The sequence below is a fragment of the Erinaceus europaeus genome, chromosome 3, assembly GCF_950295315.1.
Source record: "Erinaceus europaeus chromosome 3, mEriEur2.1, whole genome shotgun sequence".
NCBI classification, from domain to species: Eukaryota; Metazoa; Chordata; class Mammalia; order Eulipotyphla; family Erinaceidae; genus Erinaceus; species Erinaceus europaeus.
In genome coordinates this window covers 38,773,356-38,794,574 of record NC_080164.1, presented here as the reverse complement: position 1 = coordinate 38,794,574, position 21,219 = coordinate 38,773,356, and the positions used below count along the sequence as shown (strand labels likewise).

Genomic DNA, 21,219 nt, shown 5'->3' with positions numbered 1-21,219 from the left:
TAAAATAAAATAATGGTCTTTTCATTAAGAGTTAAGACTGTTTAAAAGTCAATTTGACTAAATTCTTATGAAATCTGTCCATGTCCACGTGTCGACATGTTTTATACTAGTTATCTTGGGTGTCTAACTCAAAAGTACTTTGTTTTTGAGACATGATCAAAGGTTTATTCTGAGTAAATTAAGACTGAGTTAGAATTTAGAGGTTAAGGGAGTTGGGTGGTAGTGCAGCAGGTTAAGCCCACATGGTGCAAAGCTCAAGGACTGGCATAAGTATCCCGGTTTGAGTCTGGCTCCCCACCTGCAGGTTGTTGGATAGGACAGAGAGAAATGGAGAGAGGAGGGGAAGACAGAGAGGGGGAGAGGAAGATAGACACCTGCAGACCTACTTCACCACTCATGAAGCTTTCCCTCTGCAGGTGGGTACCAGGGACTTGAACCTGAGTCCTTGTGTGTAATGTGTGCACTTAGCCAGGTGTACCACCACCTGGTCCTATTAAAGTTATTATTTTTTTTAACATTTAAACAATTATATAAGGTTTAGTTTAAAGCTTTTTTTTGTGTGTGTGAATTCAAACTTATGCTGCTTAAGCTAACCAGAACAAAGTTTTAAAATGTATATATATATATATTTTTAATTTTTTGTTTAAGAAAGGATTAATGAACAAAAACATAAGGTAGGAGGGGTACAACTCCACACAATTCCCACCACCCAATCCCCATAACCCACCCCCTCCCATGATAGCTTTCCCATTCTCTAGCCCTCTGGGAGCATGTGAGTACCTCCCTAACACTTCCTCTCCACTATTCTAAAATGTATATTTTAATATAGCCTGGTAAAGGATCTTCCCTGACTTAGTCAGAACCACTCCATGGGTGTCATAAAAAAGTACAGAATGTGTTTCCTGGTTAAGAAGGTAACAGAATATATGTATATGAGAGAACTGGAATACAGTTGAACAAAAAAATGTTAATAGGTGTATAGAATAAATAAAACATATAATAAAAAGTTTGTAGTGGGTGAGTTGTTGAAAGACAACTAAGAGTAAATTATTAATTTCTAGAAGTTTATTTTTATTTTTACTTATTATTGGATAGAGACAGAGAGAAATTGAGAGAAGAGGAGGAGACAGAGAGGGAGAGAAGATACACACCTGCAGCCCTGCTTCATCACTTGTAAAGCTTTCCTCCTGCAGGTGGGGACTAGGGGCTTGAACCTGGGTCCTTGAGCACTATAATGTGAGTGCTTAACTAGATGCACCACTACCTGGCCCAAATTTCTAGAAGTTTTTACACTGAATCCTGTGTCATATAAAACCAATTTCTGGTTCTCCTTTTTCGTAAAATAATGTTATTCTTTTTTTTTTTTTAAGATTTTATATATCTTATTAATGAGAAAGATAGGAGGAGAGAGAGAAAGAGCCAGACATCACTCTGGTACATGTGCTACCAGGGATTGAACTCAAAACCTCATGCTTGAGAGTCTAGTTCCTTGACTACTGCACCACCTCCCAGACCACAAAATAATGTTATTCTTAAGTGACTTTGTAGTAAATACAAATTATTATTATATGATATTATTTATTATTTATATTATTTATTATAAAACAAATAGCCTTCAAGGCCTTAACAACTGAGAAAAAGCTTGAACTTTGCCATTGGGCACCAATATGCTGGTCCCTGTTCGGGCGCCATATGCCGGGCTAGCTTCGCGGGCAGGAGAGAGACGACCAGGAACTCATGGCTGAGCAGGAACGCAATCCCCTTGTTTATTGATCAGATACATCGCCTTTTATGTATCCCTTCACCAGAAGTGGCAAGGGGAAAGGAAATGATTAGGAGAGGGGGCGGAGCAAAAAAAGAGCACGAACAGAACATAGAAAGCTTCCATCTAACCAGTGGGGATGAAACCAATACCCTGCAGGCAGGGTGGGTCTCTGGCAAGACAGTGATTATGTAAATAGACCACAGCATCAAGCTATGCAGCAGACCTCGCATAATGAACAACAGAATTTGTCAGACAGAGAGACTATAAAAACTGTTAGAGACAAGAGACTGGCTCGCCTAATAAAGGCCATTTTTGGCTAATGCCAAGACACCTAATAACATGGGGTCCTAGTCATGGAATCTGAAATTTCTCATAACTACTATAAGCCTAGACCTACAAGGGATCCCTCTGCCTGCCATTGCTGGTCACTTCCATCAGGGATGTTTTTGTCAGCCCTTTTTGTGGGCTTTTTCTCATTGCAGAGTAACACTGGTAATGACTGCTCTGCTCTCTGAAGGGAGTCTGTGTCACACTACTCTGCCACTTGAAGAAGCCTGGTCCTGCAACATGTGGACATAGCCCTAGCTGTGACACAGACCGTGAGCTTAGACTTACAGGGTCTCAGAGGTCATACAGGCTCCTTGCTAGATAATAATATACATAGGCCTGGGCCATATTGATCTGGTACATAGTGAATTGCAAACACTGTTTTAATTTGAGAGCTCTTCTCTTTGCTATAACCCAGTTCTCAAGTTCCATTCTCCATTTTAATACCATTGTCCCAGATATTCTTTAGGTTGTAATATTTGTCTGCATTTCTTGCTTGTCTTTCAAATAAAGACCTGCAGATTCTCTTTTTTATATTATTTATTTTAAAATTATTATTACTATTTTATTTTTATTTATTTGTCATTGGATAGAGACAGAGAGAAGTTGAGAGGGAAGGGGAAGATAGAGAGGGAGAGGGACAGAGAGACACCTGCTGCTCTACTTCACCACTGGTGAAGCTTTCCCCCTGCAGGTCCCTGCACATTGTAGTGTGTGCACTTAACCAGGTGTGCCGCCTCCCAGCCCCAAGACCTGTGGATTCTCTACCTTTTCTTATCTAGACAACGAAAATATTGTTAGCTCCAAAACCTATCCCAATAGTAGAGGGGATAGTTCTGTGTAAAAAAAAAATGATACAAAGGTTACACTGCTGCCCAATGCCATTCTGTTGCCCACATACCTTTAAAAACTGTTATGCTTCCAATTTGTAATAACCAAAACCTGGAACCAACCCAGGTGTCCAACAACAGATGAGTGGCTGAGCGAATTGTGGTATATATACACAATGGAATACTACTCAGCTATTAGAAAAGGTGATTTCACCTTCTTCACCTGATCTTGGGTGAATCTTGAAGGAATCAGGTTAAGTGAGATAAGTCAGAATCAGAAGGATGAATATGGGATGATCTCATTCATAGACTGAAGTTAAAAACAAGATCAGAAGGGAAAACACAAAGCAGAACTTGGAGTAGAGTTGGTGTATTGCACTGAAGTAAAAGAGTTTGATTGGGGTGGTGGAGGGTTCATGTCCTGGAACATGAAGGCAGAGGAGGACCTAGTGGGGGTTGTATTGTTATGTGGAAAACTGGGAAATGTTACGTATATACAAACTATTGTGTTTTACTGTCGACTGTAACCTATTAATGCACCAATAAAGAAATAAAAAAAAAAGAAGAAAAAAACCAAATCTGTTGTGCTTCAACTCATAATTGTTTGTCCTAACAACTAACTTGCAAGTTGACTCTCCAAGAGAAGACATCAGATGGGCCTGTGGACCAGAAATATGCCAGCTCCAAAACTGAACAATAGAAACTAAAGACTCAATCACTGATAAGACGAATAGATGGTCCTTGTTCTCTACATGAGTTACCTTACTATAATATACAGTCACTTCTCATTAATATTTGTTACTGTAGCTTACTCTTAATAGTTGTTATAACTTGATGCTGTTTGACCTTTCTGAGTCAGGTCAAGCATCAAATGAAATAGGGAGTGAAGTAGTGTATAAAAATAATTAAAAGGGGGGCCAGGTGTTGGTGCACATGTTACAGTGTGCCAAGGACCCAGGTTCAAACCCCTGGTCCCCACCTGTAGGGGGGAAACTTCATGAATGGTGAAGCAGGGATGCAGATGTCTCTCTGTCTCTCTCCCCCTCTATCTTCCTCTCCCCTCTTAATTTCTGGCTGTGTCTATCAAATAAATAAAGAAAAAAAAACACATTTAAAAATATAAATAAATAAATATATAAAAAATAATAAAAAAAAATTTTTTTTGCCTCCATGCTTATTGCTGGGGCTCAGTGCCTGCACTATGAGTCCACTGCTCCTGAGGCGACTATTTTGATTTTTTTTGATAGGACAGAGAGAAATTGAGAAAGGAGGAGAGAGAGAGAGAGAGAGAGAGGGAGAGAGAGAGAGAGAGAAAACAAACCGCAGACCTGTTTCACTGCTTCTGAGGCGACTCCCCTGCAGGTGGGGAGCCAGGGGCTCAAACCAGGACCCTTGCATGTGTCCTTGCACTTTGCAGTATGTGTGCTTAGCCGGGTGCACCACTGCCTGGCCCCCAATTTAAAATATTTGTACCAGATCTAAAGGACATCTATAAACTCCAGGTTTAATTCCCCTCCGTGTCCTTATGTTTACAGGGCCTTGAGGACTTTTTAAAAAGTTAACTTTTTACTATCCACCCCCCACAATGGTTTACATGTCCTCTTATGGTCTGCATGACCCCTAAAATTGTTAATCATTACTCCAGCTTACTTTGTATGCTATTATGGTATAAAAAAGAAACTCTATCAATTTGGGGCCCAGGACTTATAGCATGATCTATTTCTGGATCAGTGTGAGTAGATTGTTTTCCTCCATGCCAGATGTCATACCTTTTCTTCACCAATTCCCTGTTTACAGAGGAACAGTCAGCAAAATGCCCAAGTCATCATACACAAGGACATAAGTTCAAACCCCCAGTCGCCGTCTGTGGGGGGTGGTGGTGGGGAAAGCTTCATGAGCAGTGGAGCAGATTACAGGTATGTCTCCTTTCCTTTTTCTTCTTCTTCTTTCCTATCTCTATCATAATTAAAAAATAAACTAAAACAAACAAAGACTACCAGGAGCAGTGGAATCTTTGGTTCAGGAACAGAGTTCAGGTAAGGGCCAGGGCGGGGGGTGGTTTAATGCAATTTGAATGAATCATGTAAATGCAGGTATCAGGATTAGATCTTGCTCATTCACCATTCAGGGAATTAGGCACACAGGCATTTAATTTGTCATTATGCTTCTCTCTGACTTAGAAGTGAGATAAAAATAAAAAAATAAAATGAAAAGTAGAGCTATTCTGTCACTGGCAAGTAATCTTCAGAATGCTTTCAATGTTTTTAGTCCTGACAACTCTGTTTTTCACCTTAGAAATGCAGTGTTACCACCATTAATCAACTAATTTATAAAACCCTTCTGAGGACTAATAAAGATGAAACATATACTTTCCATTTTGCTTATTTCAGACTGTGTCTAAGGTGCAGGATTTTAATTAAATTGGGTTGCTTGAGAATTGTCTGAAGGGAGGCAAACTGGCATTTCTCCAGTTCTTTGTGCCTGATTTGTTGAGACACATTGATTATAAAACATTTTTTTTGTGTGTGTGCAAGCAGCATTTTGTTTCTGTGATGCTTCCTAAGTTTAGAGAAAAGTATATGAAGGTTTTGGAAAGATTCAGTTCCTTCCTGAAGGAATGTGGTATGTGAACAGGAGGGCTGGGGCTATATCTTCAGACCTTGTATTTATGGCTCCCCAGAGAAGGCAGGAGTTCCTGCTCCTGGAAAGGACCAGTGTGGTCCACAGACCAAATTCAACAGGCAGATGGCAGATAAGACATTTTGCCTGAGAATGGTAGGGCCCTGGCAACTCAAGCGTTCTAAATTTTGACTCTGAAATCTGGGTTATCAACCTTTTCATATATTTTTAAAATTTCTTTATTGGGGGATTAATGGTTTATAGTTGACAGTAAATATAATAGTTTGAACATGCATAACATTTCCCAGTTTTCCACATGACAATACAACCTCCACTAGGTCCTCTGCCATCATGTTCCAGGATCTGAACCCTTTCCAACCCTTTCATATTATTACTGCTACTACTACTATTATTATTATTATTATTTTTGCGTCTAGGGTTATCACTAGGGCTCAGTGCCTGCACTACAAATCCACTGTTCCTGGAGGCATTTTTTCCCATTTTCACTAGGCAGGACAGAGAGAAATTGAGAAAGGAGGGGAAGATAGACACCTGCAGACCTGCTTCACCGCTTGTGCACCTGCAGGTGGGGTATTCTTGCGTGGGTCCTTGCACTTAGTATTGTGTGCACTTAAGCCGGTGTGCCACCGCCCTCCCCTGCCCCATTTCATAGTTCTATAGTTTTGTCTACCTTCTGAAAAACTGCATAAAATTTTAATTTATTTTTTATTCTGAGAAGCCAACAGAAAAGAGAGCGAGAAAAGGAGTTAGAGAAAGAAAGAAGCAAAGGAGAAGGGAATTGGAAAAGTGTTGACTTAAATATTTTGGGTGTTAAATTTCTTCCTCTGAAAGTACTTTTGCACTTTCTGCCCCTTTCCATTCTCAGTGCACTGCTCAGCATGCCTTCTGTCTCATTTCCTTTCTTTTTTGATTTTTAAAGTATTTTTATTAGTGATAGTCAAAGCTCAGGCTCGCTGGCTGAAGAGAGGTTCAGGGAGGCTTTTAGCTTTTAGCACTTAGAGGAAAAGCACAGAGCACCATAGTGAATAGTGAATGAGAGTTGGGGCACTGGAATGCAAGCTCTGCTTCTGCTTGCTGGCTTCCACTTTTATTGTTGTTCTACACAGCCTTTGTACATTACATCAATCAGTATCAGGTGAAAAGGGTTAACATCACATCAATCAAGCAAAACTGAGCTTTGAGCTAAAGCTATCATGTACTTCAAGTCAGGATTATCCTATCCTGACAGTGATTTAACAGTGATTACACGATTGTAAGATTATAGGGGTATAATTCCACACCATTCTTAACCACCAGAGTTCTGTGTCTCTCCTTATTCTCCATGATAAACATAATTATGAAGGTCATAATTATAGCTTGAATATATATATTCTTTTTCCAAGTTCATGTGTCTCAATTCTCTGTATTCCACTTATGAATAAAACCATCTCTTAGTAACCCTTTCAGATAAGTGCTTGATTTCCTCAGATGTTATTTAGAATCTCCTCCCTCTCAGTGATGGTGCAAAAACAAAGGTTGCTTGTCACAAAAGTTCTGTGTCCAAGTAGAACTGTGGTCAGATCCTTCTGGTCATCTTCCCCTAATATTTCTTCCTGTGTGAGTATGGACCAGAATTATTTTTTGGAGTGTGGATGGAAGGAGTTCTGTTTTCTGTAATTGCTTCTCTGCATGACATGATTGTTGGCTGGTTGACCCATATTCTCAGCCTGTCTCTATTTTTCCCTTGTAGGCTAGCTCTCTGGAGAGGTAAGGTTTTGGGACATGTTGGCAATATGACTAGAGAGATAATATGACCAGAGAGGTCAGAATGGGATTGTGGTAGCATCTGGGACTTGGTGTCTGAAAGGCAGTTAGATATAAAACAAGTCAAAATGTTTAATAAATGAGTAACAAGAAGTAGAATAGAGACAACGAGAGTAAGGAAAGAAGCTAGGATGCCTATTTTCTGTATTTTCTTTGGAGCTTGATAGCTAACATAAGTGTGGGCAAGAAATCTTGTCTGGAAAGATGGTGTCAGAGTTCAGGATAGAACTTGAAAGTCAGGTTAAGGCAGAGAATGGTTCCCAAACTTGAGAAGCTATATAAATACAGTTAACTGCTTTTCATGTTGGTCTGCTTCTAAATTCTGCTTCTAAGACCCCTTCTGTTGCATTGCTTGTGGTCTATTTACATAATCATTGTTTTCATTGCTTTAATCCCCACTGGTTCTCATGCTTTTTTCTTCTCCCCACCCCTATCCTATGTACTTCCTCTTCCTGACACTTTGGCCTCAGGAGATATATATATAGGACAGGATTGTGATTGGAGATAGCTAGCTTGCTCTGCATCCCCGCTCGTCAATAAAGATTGAACTGCATTCCCGCTCAATAAAGATTGAACTATGTCCCAGCTCAGCCATGAGTCCCTGGCCGTCTTTCTTTCCAGCCCTCGAAGCTAGCCTGGCATCTGGTGCCTGAACAGGGACATGAACCCTGGACCCTCAGATTAAAAGTCTGATGCTCTTCACCCAATAGGCCCTGCCCTTTGAGGTAGGAAACGCTCCCTCAGGCCTCCCCTTGGCATCATACTGGTTCTTGCTGCTCTCCTTTTTGTTCCTCCATGTCTTATGCAAGTTTTTTTGAAAACGCCTGCACGATATAGGTTTCTGTTCACCCCACACTCCTGATACTATGGCCATTAGTTAAAAAGAAAGGGGGAAATGTTGGTTTGCTTCTAAATTCTGCTTCTAAGACCCCTTCTATTGCATTGCTTGATGCTGTGGTCTGTTTACATAATCATTGTTTTGCCTGCACTGGTTTAATCCTCACTGGTTCGCATGCTTTTTCCTTCTCCCCATCCCCTATCCTACGTACTTCCTCTTCCTGACACTTCAGCCTCAGGAGATATAAAGGACAGTATTTTCTAATGAATAGAGATTGGATTGTTGAACTGCATCCCCACTCATCAATAAAGATTGAACTGCGTTCCCAGCTCACCCATGAGTCCCTGGTCATCTGTCTCCTGCCCGCGAAGCTAGCCCAGCATCTGGCGCCCCGAACTGGGACCAGCATTTTCACATTGATCTAACCTGGGGCCCATTTTCTTTAGTAAAGGAGCCTGTATGATCTCCAGTTCCCTGTCAGTCTGAGCTGACATGTCTGACCATGGATTGTGATCCATGGTCCCAGCTGGGAACATTCTAGGCTGCCCTTCTCCAGAGCCTCTTTCTTGGGTGGCAGAGTAGGATGACCCGGCCTTCCTTTTGAGAGTGGGATAGTCCTTGCTGTTGTTAGTTTGTAGTGAGAGTAAGGTCCTGAAGAGGCTCACAAAAGGGCTAATGAGGAAATTATTGATGAGGTGACCATTGCCCTTTGTCTTATTTCTGTTCTGAGTTTTCTCTTACTCTCCAGGCATCCTTGACAAATGTCAATTTCCTCATTAAGCTTCCTGGATCCCTCACCAAAAGGTAGTAAATAGCCTTCTCTGACCCCAACAATATTTTGTTTCTAGTTCCAACACCATATGAATCACACTTTGATATTTGTTATACTATTTATGTGCTTCTGTTACTTCCTGTGACAGAGAAAATGCTGTGAAGGAAGAGCCTGTGCCTCATTTATTTTCTTGACATCTTTCGTATTACACCCATTACATTGAACACAGGAGGAACTAGTTTTGAATTTGTTCAAGAGCCTTGAGCATAGTAGGTTTGCTTTATTATTATTTTTCATTTTAGTAGAATTTTTAATCAATTAAGATAGTAAGACTACAATGTATAGATCCAGACCACACATACCATCAAAGTTCTGTACCCCCATCCTTCTGCTACCCAATGAAAGCAACCACAGTTCTCACAAGTCTTACAGATTTTTGCTTCTTTTTTATTTTTTGCAAGTTCATATGAATCAGATTTCTGGATTCTAAATATGAGTGAAACCATCTGGTAGTTGTCTTTCATCTCTACTTGTTTTGCTAATTTCACCTCCAGTTCCGTCCATTTTGTCCTAAAGGACACAGTATCACCTTTTATATTGCAGAGTACTATTCCATGGAATATATATATCCCATAAATTCTTTAGCCAGTCATCTGTTTAAGGCATTTAGGCTGCTTCCACTCTTCAACTATTGTGAATAATACATCTACGAACATAGCGATGCCAGCCTTCTCTGAGCACTACTTTTAGTTATGGGATCTCTTTCTCTCATCCCCTTTTCCATCTACTCACCTGTTGCTTCATGAGTTTCTGAAGAAATTTTGGTTGTATTTTGTTGAGCTTTCATTACTTTTTGTAGTTGGGGGGTGGTTTGTGGATAGCAAAGCTAGTCTGCTTTTACTCCATAGCTATGCCTCCGGAAGTACCAGTAGATTAGCTTTACATGCTTGTGGTGGCAGAAGGTGATGGGGAGGGCAAAGGTTAGGTGAGGAGATGATTCCCAATAGGAGGCACTGAAAATGAAGCCTAATAGTCAGTGATTCTCAAAAGTCTTTGTTTCAGAAATAATCATCCCCCAAAGAATAGCATTTCTCTACATGAAAATTAAACACTTCTCTTTGGGCATACTATAAAGTCAAAACACAACAAATAGAACATTTGCAACTTGCTTATTTTACAAGTAGCTTATCAAATTCTCCAAAGCTGGTGTCGGGCCGTAGTACAGCTGGTTAAGTGCACGTGATGTGAAGCACAAGGACCAGTAAGGATTCTGGTTCAAGCCCCCAGTTCGAGCCACTGGTTCGAGTCCCTGGCTCTCCACCTGTAGGAGAGTTGCTTCACAGGTGGTGAAGCAGGTCTGCAGGTGTCTCTCTTTCTCTCTCCCTCTCTGTCTTCCCTTCCTCTCTCTATTTCTCTCTGTCCTATCTAACAATGACAACATCAACAACAACAACAATAACTACAACAACAATAAAAAAACAAGGACAACAAAAGGGAAAATAAATAAATACAAAAAAATTAAAATTCACCAAAGCTATATGATTCAAAGTGGGCAGAAGGTAGAATAGAAACTTTTCAAAGAATATACAAACAGAGATGCTCAACACCACTAAGCATTAGGGGAACCTTAAAGAGACAGTACTTCACACCTGTTAGAATGGTTGTTACAAAGACAAGAGATAATGTATTGGCAAGATATGGAGAAAAGAGAGCCCTTGTACACTGTTGGTGGAGATGTAAATTTGTGTAGCTGCTATGAAAAACATTATGTAGTTTCCTAAAAAAAAAAAAAAAGAAAAAGAAAACTAACAAAGGAACTACCTTGTGATCCTATAATTCTACATTTGACTATAGGAGGAAAACAATAAATATGCATTCCTGTGTTCATTGTAGAATTATTTGTAGCATGTGTGGGGGAGAATACAGGTCCAAGAACGATGACAGAGGTGGGGGTTGTATTGTAATATGGAAAACTGAGACATTTTATGCATGTACAAACTGTTGTATTTACTGTCGAATGTAAAACATTAATTCCCCAATAAAGAAATAAAAAGAATTATTTGTATTGGCTATATATATAAACATTCTAAATTCCCATTGGATTATGAATGAATAGAGAAAATTCCATTTGCACAATAGAATACTATTCAGCTATAAATTAGGAATATATTTTGTCATTAATAACAATAGAGAAAGATCTCCAGATCATTATGTGAAGCAAAATAAATCAGATAAAGGCACTATATTATGACTTATTTATATCTTATATATTACTTACATAAATACATAAATTACAAGACCTCAAAGAAAGATTAAACTCAGAGGGGGCTGGGTGGTGGCAAACCCCTGGTTGAGCATACATGCTACAATGCACAAGGACCCAGGTTTGAGTCCACTGTTCCCACCTGCAGGAGGAAAGCTTTGCAAATGGTGAAGCAGTGCTGCACGTCTATCTCCCCCTACCCTCTTGATTGCTGCCTGTCTCTATCCAATAAATAAAGACAATAAAAAAATTTAAGAAAAGAAAAATTATACTCATAGACAAAGAAAACAAAGTAATGGTTTCCAGAGGCAGGGGTTGGAACTAAATAAAATGAGTGAAGTACTCAAATGCTAACAGACTCCCAGTTATGAGAGTTATGGGCATGTATTATATAACATGCTACTTCAGTTAATCATACTATATTGCCAAGTTCAAGCCCCTAGTCCTCATCAGCAAGGGGGGAAGCTTTGTGAGCAGTGAAGCAGTGCTGCAAGTGTCTCTCTTTCTCTCTCTCTATCCCCCTTCCCTCTTGATTTCTTTGTTTCTATACAATAGATAAGAAAGAAAACATTAAAAAATACTGTAAGTGTATTTGAAAATTGTTAGAATAGATTTTTACAGTATGTGCTGATAGATGCTAACTGGTTGACTTGTCATGATGATGATTTCACTATATACAGATATCAAAACATTCAATTGTACAACAGAAACAAATATGTTGTATGTTGATTATACTTCAGAATAGGATATACTTGAAATTATACCTAAAAATGGCTAAGAAATGCATAGATTTTTAGCCAACTCATCTGAGGTGACATCTGTGCTATCATCAGTGGGCCTGTAACATTAGCTTTGCTGCTCTGTACCTTGGTCTCCTGCTCTGTAAAACAGAGTAGTAGTGAAATCAGCCTTACAAGCTGTCATTCATAAGTCACAGACGCGCTATACTTAGTAAATGCCCACAACTGTTATTTGTTATAACCAGACTTTAACTAGTATCTTCTGCTGCATGTTGGGGTTTTGCTCCTAAATTACGTGCTCCTCTCCCAAAGCTGCTGTTTTGAGTTTCTATAGGTGATATATATCTTGCTCTCTGGAAATAATAGTTAAGAGCTTAAGTTTTAATAAATGTTAATTAGTATTACTATGAAAGAGAAGGAGAGTTTAGTATATTTTAAGGATCCAGACAGAAAAATAAGGCTGTTCAAGGGTTGATCAATTGAGCACCATTAACATTTGGGATTTATTCTCCTTTTCCATTTTTCCTCCTTTAAGATGTATCTATCTATTTATTAATGAGAGAGAAAGAAAGGAAGAAAAAGGAAAGAAAGAGGAAATATAGAATCATTCTGTATATGCAGTGCTGAGGACTGAACTCAAGACTTCATGGCTGAGAGTCCAATGCTGTGCCACATCATATCCTGGGGCACCTTATTTTTTTAAAAAAAAGTTATTTATTTAATAGAACATAGAGAGTTTTGAGAGAGGATATGAGAGGAGAGAGAGAGAGAGAAAGGAGTCACAGTACTACTCTGGTAGAGAGAGAGAGAGAGAGAGAGAGAGAAAGAGGATTCACAGTACTACTCTGGTACATAAAGTGCTAGAGATTAAATTAAAACTCAAACATGCAAGTCCTGAGTACCAAGTACACTATTTCCTTTGGATACAAAAAGCTTATTTTCTTTGTTGTGGGAACTCTTCTGTTCATTGTTGACTTCTCAGGCAGCTTTGCTGGCCTCTACCACCCACCTCTCCATATAAAAGAATTAGTTTGTCCATATATTTCCAGTTTAAAGAAATGTGAGGAATCCTCCTGCATTGCAAATGGGAATGTAAATGAGTTTAACTACTGTGGAGAACTCTGGAGAACTCCCAGAAGGCTAGAAATGGATCTACCCTATGACCCTGCAATTCCTCTCCTGGGGATATATTCTAAGGAACCAAACACACTCATCCAAAAAGATTTATGTATATCTATGTTTATAGAAGCACAATTTGTAATATCCAAAACATGGAAACAACCCAGGTGTCCAACAGCAGATGAATGGCTGAGCAAGTTATGGTCTATGTACACAATGGAATACTACTCAGCTATTAAAAATGATGATTTCCTGGGGCCCTAGTCAGGGAGTCCTGAAAGTCCCAAACAGACATGATAAGCTTAGACCTCAAATAAATCCCTCTCTCCATTGTTACTGGTCATCTGTATCAGGAACAACAAAATAGACCCCTTTGTGGGTGCCCATAGGACCTTGCCCTCAACTTGGATGAACAATGGTAGAGAATGTTCCATCCTCTGAAGGGAAGCTGGACAACATACTCTATCTTCCACCTGAGGAAGATGGGTCCTGATATTGGGGCAGCTTGGAATGTTCCTACTTATGACCACAGAATGTGAGCTCAGATCTACAGGGATTCAGACATCATATAGGCTTCTAAGCTGAATATGGGCCCCAGATCACATCAAACTGATGGGGTTTATAGTCAACAATATTTATACACCTTTCTCATATTAGAGAGCTACTCTCTTCACTGATCTAGCTTTCTGGTCCTTTTCCAACCATGACATCATCTCCCCAGACAATAACTTGGATTCACCTGTATATTAGATGTCAGGCTCGGGGGAAAAAAAAAAAACTAGTATAGCCACAGGCCCTTTGGAATATAACTAAAATATGCCTACTAGCTATCTATAAAATGGAGACCCCCTCCCAACTCTTCATCTGCACTATTCTAGCCTTTAGGTTCATGACTGGTCAACAATTTGTTTGGCTTTGTATGTTAACTTTTTTCAGCCACCAGGTTCCAGATGCTAGCATGATGCCAACCAGAATTCCCTGGATAGACAACCCCACCAATGTGTCCTGGAGCTCCGCTTCCCCAGAACCCCGCCCCACTAGGGAAAGAGAGAGGCAGACTGGGAATATGGATTGACCTGCCAAGACCCATGTTCAGCGGGGAAGCAATTACAGAAACCAGACCTTTCACTTTCTGCATCCCACAATGACTTTGGGTCCATAATCCCAGAGGGTTAAGGAATAGGAAAGCTATCAAGGGAGGGGATGGGATACACAGTTCTGGTGGTGGGAACTGTGTGGAGTTGTACCCCTCTTATCCTATGGTTTTGTCAGTGTTTCCTTTTTATAATAAAATAAAAAATGGTGATTTCACCATTTTCAGCCCATCTTGGATGGAGCTTGAAGAAAATCATGTTGAGTGAGATAAGTCAGAAGTAGAAGGATGAATATGGGATGATCTCACTCACAGGCAGAAGTTGAAAAACCAGATCAGAAGAGAAAACACTAATAGAACTTGGGCTGGATCTGGTGTATTGCACCAAAGTAAAAGACTCAGGGGTGGATCAGGGGGAGGGTTCAGGTCCTGGAACATGATGGCAGTAGACCTAGTATGTGTTGTATTGTTATGTGAAAAAGTAGGAAATGTTATGCATGTAGAAACTATTGTATTTTCTGGCAACTATAAAACATTAATCCCCCAATAAGAAAAAAAGAAATAAATGTAAGTGGGGGGTCATTTGGTGGCGTACTGGGTTAAGTGTACATAGTATGAAGTGCAATGACCCAGTGAAGGATTTGTGTTTGAGCCCCGGGCTCCTGACCTGCAGGGGGGTGGTCCACTTGGTGAAGCAGGTCTGCAGGTGTCTTTCTCTTTCCCAATCTCCTCCTCCTCTCTCAATTTCTCTCTGTCCTATTATATATATATATATATATATATATATATATGTATATATATACATATATATATATATTAAACAAGAAGCTTAAAAATCAAATTGACAATATTTTCTAGCATTGCCTGGAGAAAAAAAGTATGCCTTAATAGGATTAAAGTATAAGTTGCAGGGGGTCAGGCGGTAGCACAGTGGGTTAAGTGCAGGTGGTGCAAAGTGCAAGGACCTGTATAAGGATCCTGGTTTGAGCCCTGGCTCCCCACCTGCAGGGGAGTCACTTCACAGGCAGTGAAACAGGTCTGCAGGTGTCTATCTTTCTCTCCCCCTCTCTGTTTTCCCCTCATCTCTCTATTGCTCTCTGTTGTATCTAACAATGATGACATCTACAACAATAATAATTACAACAACAATAAAACAACAAGGGCAACAAAAGGGAAATAAATAGTAAAAAAGATAAAGTATAAATTGAGGTAATATTTATGGAAGGATTTTATACTTTTCTGTTAATTAATTAATTTATTTTTAATTTAAAAATTTTTATTTATAAAAAGGAAACATTGACAAAACCATGGGATAAGAAGTGTTTAGCTTCACACAGTTCCCACCACCAGATCTCTGTATCCCATCCCCTTCACTGATAGCTTTCCTATTCTTTAGCACTTTGGGAGTATGGACCCAAGATTATTGTGGGATGTGGAAGGTTGAAGGTCTGGCTTCTGTAATTGCTTCCCCACTGAACATGGGCATTAACAGGTTGATCCATACTCCCAGCCTGTCTCTCTCTTTCCTTAGTGGGGAAGCGGAGCTCCAAGTCACATTGGTGGGGTTGTCTGTCCAAGGAAGTCTGGTTGGCATCCTGCTAGCATCTGGAACCTGGTGGCTGAAAAGAGAGTTAATATACAAAGCCAAACTGATTGTTGAACAATCATGGACCTAGAGGCTAGAATAATGCAGATGAAGTGTTGAAGGTGGTGGGTCCTCCATTTTGTAGATAGCTACTAGGCATATTTTAGTTATATTTCAAAAGGCCTGTAGCTATACTACTGGGTTTTTTTTTTTTTTTTTTTTGGCCTGAGCCTGAAATCTGATATGCAGGTGGATCCTAATTATTGTCTGGGGAGATGATGTCATGGCTAGCAGAAAGACCAGAAAGCTGGATCAGGGAAGAGAGTAGCTCTCAAATATGGGAAAGGTGTATAAATATTCTTGACTGTAAACCCCATCGATTTGATGTGATCTGGGGCCCTTCTGCAGAGGAAAAGCCTCACTTGTGGTAAAGCAGGTTTGCAGGCGTCCCTGTGCCTCTCTTTCCCTCTCTATCTCCCCCTTCCTCTCAATTTCTCTGTCTACCAATAATAAATAAAAAATATTAAAAAAAAGAGACCACAGCACCTAGGCTTCCTTCAGTGTGGTCAGGGGAAATCTCAAACCTGGGTCATGCCCGTGAAGCAGTGTGCTATCCAAGTGAGCTGTATCTCTGGTTCAGTTTTTAATATCTTCATGTTGCAAAAGGAACTGAAAAAAAGGAAATTTAAAAAAGGAACAAGAATTAAACAAATATATCATGAATGACATTTATAAAAATATAAAACTGTGAACCAACCCCAAAGAGATAGAGGAAACATGGAAGATTAGGATTTACTTAAAAATTTCCTTTCTCCAGGTAGTTCATTTATATCTTTTTTTTTAATAATAGGAAAAAGAAGAGGAAGACCTTCATGAAGACAATGAAAGACAGGTTTGTATCAACACATTCTATAGTAAAGTGACTCCTATTCTGAAAATAGATTTAACAACATGATCAAAGGAGTCTAAAGTCTTGTTAAATGTTTTTTTTAAGTTTTTTTTTTAAGAATATGAAATTCTACATCTTTATAACAGGCCACAGTACATACATCTGAATGTGTGTGTGTGTGTGTGTGTGTGTGTGTGTGTGTGTGTGTGTGTGAGAGAGAGAGAGAGAGAGAGAGAGAAGACAAACTTAGAAGAAATAAACATTATTAAGGCGTTTCAAGTTGGAAGATGGAGTTGCTGTAAAGGTAGATAATAAACAGGAGAGTGAAAAGTCCTTTAGGGTCGTGCATTAGGCAACCTGCTCCATAAGTTATCTGCTAGCAGGCACCTGGAGACATTCCCTTAGGTTTTCCAGGCAGTCATAAAACCTGCACCTTCAGACCCTAGCTATTAGGCTGAGGATAAATGTGTCAGCAGACAGGGCTGAAGGAGAACAGCTTCTTCATAGCACTCTGGGGGAGGTAATGGTTCCAGTAGAGCAACTGGCCCAAGTGGGCGAGGGCATGCTTATCTCTATAGCTGCAGTCCATTTGCTTAGCAGTAGCTCTGCCCTAAGCAGAACTAAGGTCCCATCATTATTTGTTAAATGAAGTGACAATGCTGATTTTTATCTGAGTGCCTAAGATTTTTATTTATTTATTCCTTAGTTTACTCAGACTCCTCATCATTCCATAAGCAACGTGGGCCATAAATACTAATATCGAGCAAGGTTACCTAATGAAAACCAGCTTGGGAAAACCGTGTGGGATTTAATGTCAGGTCCTCTCAGAGTTGAATGCCCCATCCATCACCCACTAGTACGTGACCTTGGGAAAACCCTTCTACTTAAGAGTTTCAGTTTCCTCTCCTGTTGGAAGTTTGTTTACGGTTTATTTATAACATCACTCTCCAGAATAAGAGATCATATTTATAACATATACTAGATGTTGCTGTTATATTTAATTAAAAATAGAACTGAATACCTAGTTAAATGATCCTGTTGGTATTTAGGGTGAGGTCACACATATTTGTAAATGTATTTCTATCTTGAGAAAGTGCATGGGTGGAAAGCACTAAATTTCATTCTCAGCTCTGCTATGAACTTGCTTAGTGCCCCTTGATAAGCAAGTTCAACTCTCTGAACTCCATTAATTCAATTAACCAGTAGTCTTACAAGTTTCTAAGTTTGCTAACCTTGCAAGAATCAATCTAGAAAATAGAGTTGAAAGTTCTTGAGCAGTATAGCCTTTCTATGTTAAAATAATGTTTGTATCACTTAGGCTTAAGCCAGACCATGAAAGCACTTTTTTTTTTTCAGTTGAAAGTTTGACACTGGATTGTTCCTCACGCTTACTTCTTGTTAAATCAGTATAATCAACTTTGTTACATGGCATTTTGTCTTACGAGACTCTCAGTTTTCAATCATTGGGGATTTTGCTGGAAAATATGAATAAAGTGTGTGGATGGTGTTCCCCCTGCAAACTCAAAAACATCCACCTGGATTTAGCATATAGTAGCCCTTAGGAAATTGTTTGACATACACATCCTTTTAATCAATATTTACTAAACACCATGAAACTAGGAATGCTAACGTTGATGCATGTAAACAGCCTGAGAGTGGCATCACTTCTTTGAGCCTCTGTTTCCTCATCTATAAAACTGGGTTATTTTCAACTTATAAAACTAGTATCAAAATTAAAAATAGTCACAAAGTATCTCATACTGTGGCTTGGGAAAGAATTATAGCCATTATTATTATTTTTAAATTTTATTAGTGACTTAATAATGATTAACAAGATTGTAAGGTGACAGAGGTACAATTCCAGAAAGTTGCCACCACAAGAGTTCTGTGTCCCATCCCCTCCATTGGAAGCTTCCCTATTCTTTATCTCACTGGAAGTATGGACCAAAATTCTTTTTTTAAAAAAAATATTTTATTTATTTATTAATGAGAAAGATAGGAGGGGAGAGAAAGAACCAGACATCACTCCGGCACATGGATCGAACTCAGGACCTCATGCTTGAGAGTCCAAAGCTTTATCACTGTGCCACCTCCCGGATCACTAGACCAAAATTCTTTATGGGGCACAGAAGGTGGGAGTCATGGCTTCTGTAATTGCTTCTCCACTGGACATGGATGTTGGCAGTTGATCCATACTCCCAGCCTATTTCTATCTTTCCCTGATGGGATAGGTTCTAGCCGGTATTATTAATACTATTCCCCATCCTACTCGTGATTTCTTGCAGAGGTTTAAGTTCCTTGAAAACAAAATTAGATTTGACTTCTAATCCTGTAATCAATGGCTTAGTTATAGTTGATATTAATTAAAGTGTTTAATGGATTTTTTCTATAATAGTTCACCTTTAAAAAATTAAGAATATCAAATTAGAAGCAATTCATATTTATTGCAGACTTATTAACAAACTCCAAGATTACTGAAAGCCTTCAGTTTCTCTGGTTAGAATCTGCTATTATTTTTGTATCTATGCTCCAAGACTTTTAAATTTATTTTTTATGTAGAACATTAAGAGGGTCATAGAAAAATTTATTTTAACAAACACTATAAATAATTAATATTGAGAATAATCTTTTCACCGTACTTCAGAAAGTTGGGTTTATTATTTGAAATAGATTTAAATATTTTTGCACAGAGCTGTCATTCACATAAAAAATAACAATAGCAACAACAATAAACCTTCACCCAAACAACATAATGAACCCCTTGTTTTTGTGGAATTCTTTTAGAGAAAGCTTACCTGTTTTGCTTCTTGGGTATCATTTGCTCTCATGCCAGAATTTTAAAAAGACAGTTTCAGTTCTCTTTCTTTTTAAAATTGCCACTAGCTTTAATGCTGTGATGGACACTAAAAACCTACTGCTCTAGGAGACTATTTTTTTCCCTCTATTTTTTATTTGTTAGGTTAGAGAGAAATTGGGAGAGGAGAGGGAGATAGAGAGGGGAAGATAAAGAGAGATATCAGAAGATCTGCTTCATCACATGCTACCTACCACCTTGCCTTCAGTTCTCTTCGAATAAACATTTGATTTCTTTACTGGGTATGTTTTAATGGTTATAGTAAAAAAAATTAATAGGTTTAAGAAAAGTAATTAGAATAACTTACCCAGTCATATATTTCAAAATGTCAGTTAAGGCTGAGTAGACAGTTCACTGGGTGGGCTGTGTCTTGCCGTGTATACCAGCCAGGTTTGAGCCCAGGTACCACACGAAAGGTGTTAATGCCAGTGGAGGAAGCTCTAGTGCTGTGGTATCTCTCCTTATATCTGTCTGTCTCTCTTTCTGAAAGAACAGAATGGCCTGGGTCAATGAAATCTTGAATGCTTGAGGTCCAGTTTGAACAAAAAAGTCAGCTGAAACTTAAATCATTTGAGTTTCATGTTGAATCATTCTTCTGCCCTATGACAGACTGGTAACTCCCTGAAAAATAAACAATAGCAGAGGATATTCAGAACATTCTGCATATACAGAATATAGCTTGTGTTTTTATTTATTTATTTATTCATTTATTTTATTGCTAGCAGTGTTATCACTGGGGATAGCTGCTGGCACTGTGAACCCACCGCTCCTAGTGGCCATTTATCCCCCTCCCCAGTTTTTATTTGATAGGACAGAGAGAAATTGAGAGGCAATGGGGAAAGAGAGAGAGAGGAAGAAAAAGATAGATACTTGTAAACCTTCTTGGCCACGGACCAAGAAGGTTTTGTGAAGCGGACCCCCTGTAGGAGGGAAGTGGGGACTCGAACCTGGGTCCTTGCACTTGGTAGTATGTGCACTTAACCAGGTGTGTCACTGATGGCCTGCACTTGGTGTTTTGTTTTGCATCATGGAGTATTATGTGAACACATGGATGATTTCTGATTTATAAGCATCAAGAGAGGTTAACCTGTCTTAGTGGTAACTGCCAGGGGCTGAGAATGGTAACTGTGAACAAATTAAGACTTCAAAAATATATAGGACTGTTGGAAAAGTCATGACATTTTTCTGTGCCAAAATGCATCATGAATTTTCCAACAGCCCAGTAATATAATTTAATAATTAATATGCTACTGGTAAAAGTATATTAAGTATTTTATTAGCATTTATATTCAGTTTTATGCAATGAGCTGTCACCTTCAGAGATTTTTTTTTGTTTATCTTATGATTTCATGTATGAGTAGATAAATAAGTAAAGTTCCTTCAAATTGCATTCATTGACGGCAACACTGGACCATAAGACCTGCTGAGTACCATGTGTTCAAAACTGTCAGTTTGATAGAAAAAGTAGACCTTGTCTGCCTTTGAAGCAGTTGTATTTTAGTCCATTGGAAAATGAGAGCAGAAAAATTATTAAGCATGTGAATAAAGATCATGCCTATTATCAAATTTATTCTTCGGGACTCATGTAAATTTTATCCGCTTAGCCAACTCACCAGTCTTGAATTGTAAAAGCAGTACACCCGAATTCACCTGTTCTGATGAAATCTTGATATCTATAAATTAAAAATTTTATAAGCTTAA

At 39.0% G+C, this 21,219-nt stretch overlaps 1 protein-coding gene across 7 annotated transcripts in view; it reads left to right on the top strand.

The window, feature by feature from the left end:
• DCDC2C (doublecortin domain containing 2C) overlaps window positions 1-21,219 on the top strand; it is a 203,194-nt gene that overhangs the window by 124,315 nt on the left and 57,660 nt on the right. For all 7 annotated transcript variants that reach the window (XM_060187039.1, XM_060187037.1, XM_060187036.1 and 4 more), the window contains one exon: window positions 16,626-16,667. In XM_060187039.1, coding sequence (XP_060043022.1) covers window positions 16,626-16,667 — 42 coding nt within the window. The remainder of the gene's footprint in view (window positions 1-16,625; window positions 16,668-21,219) is intronic.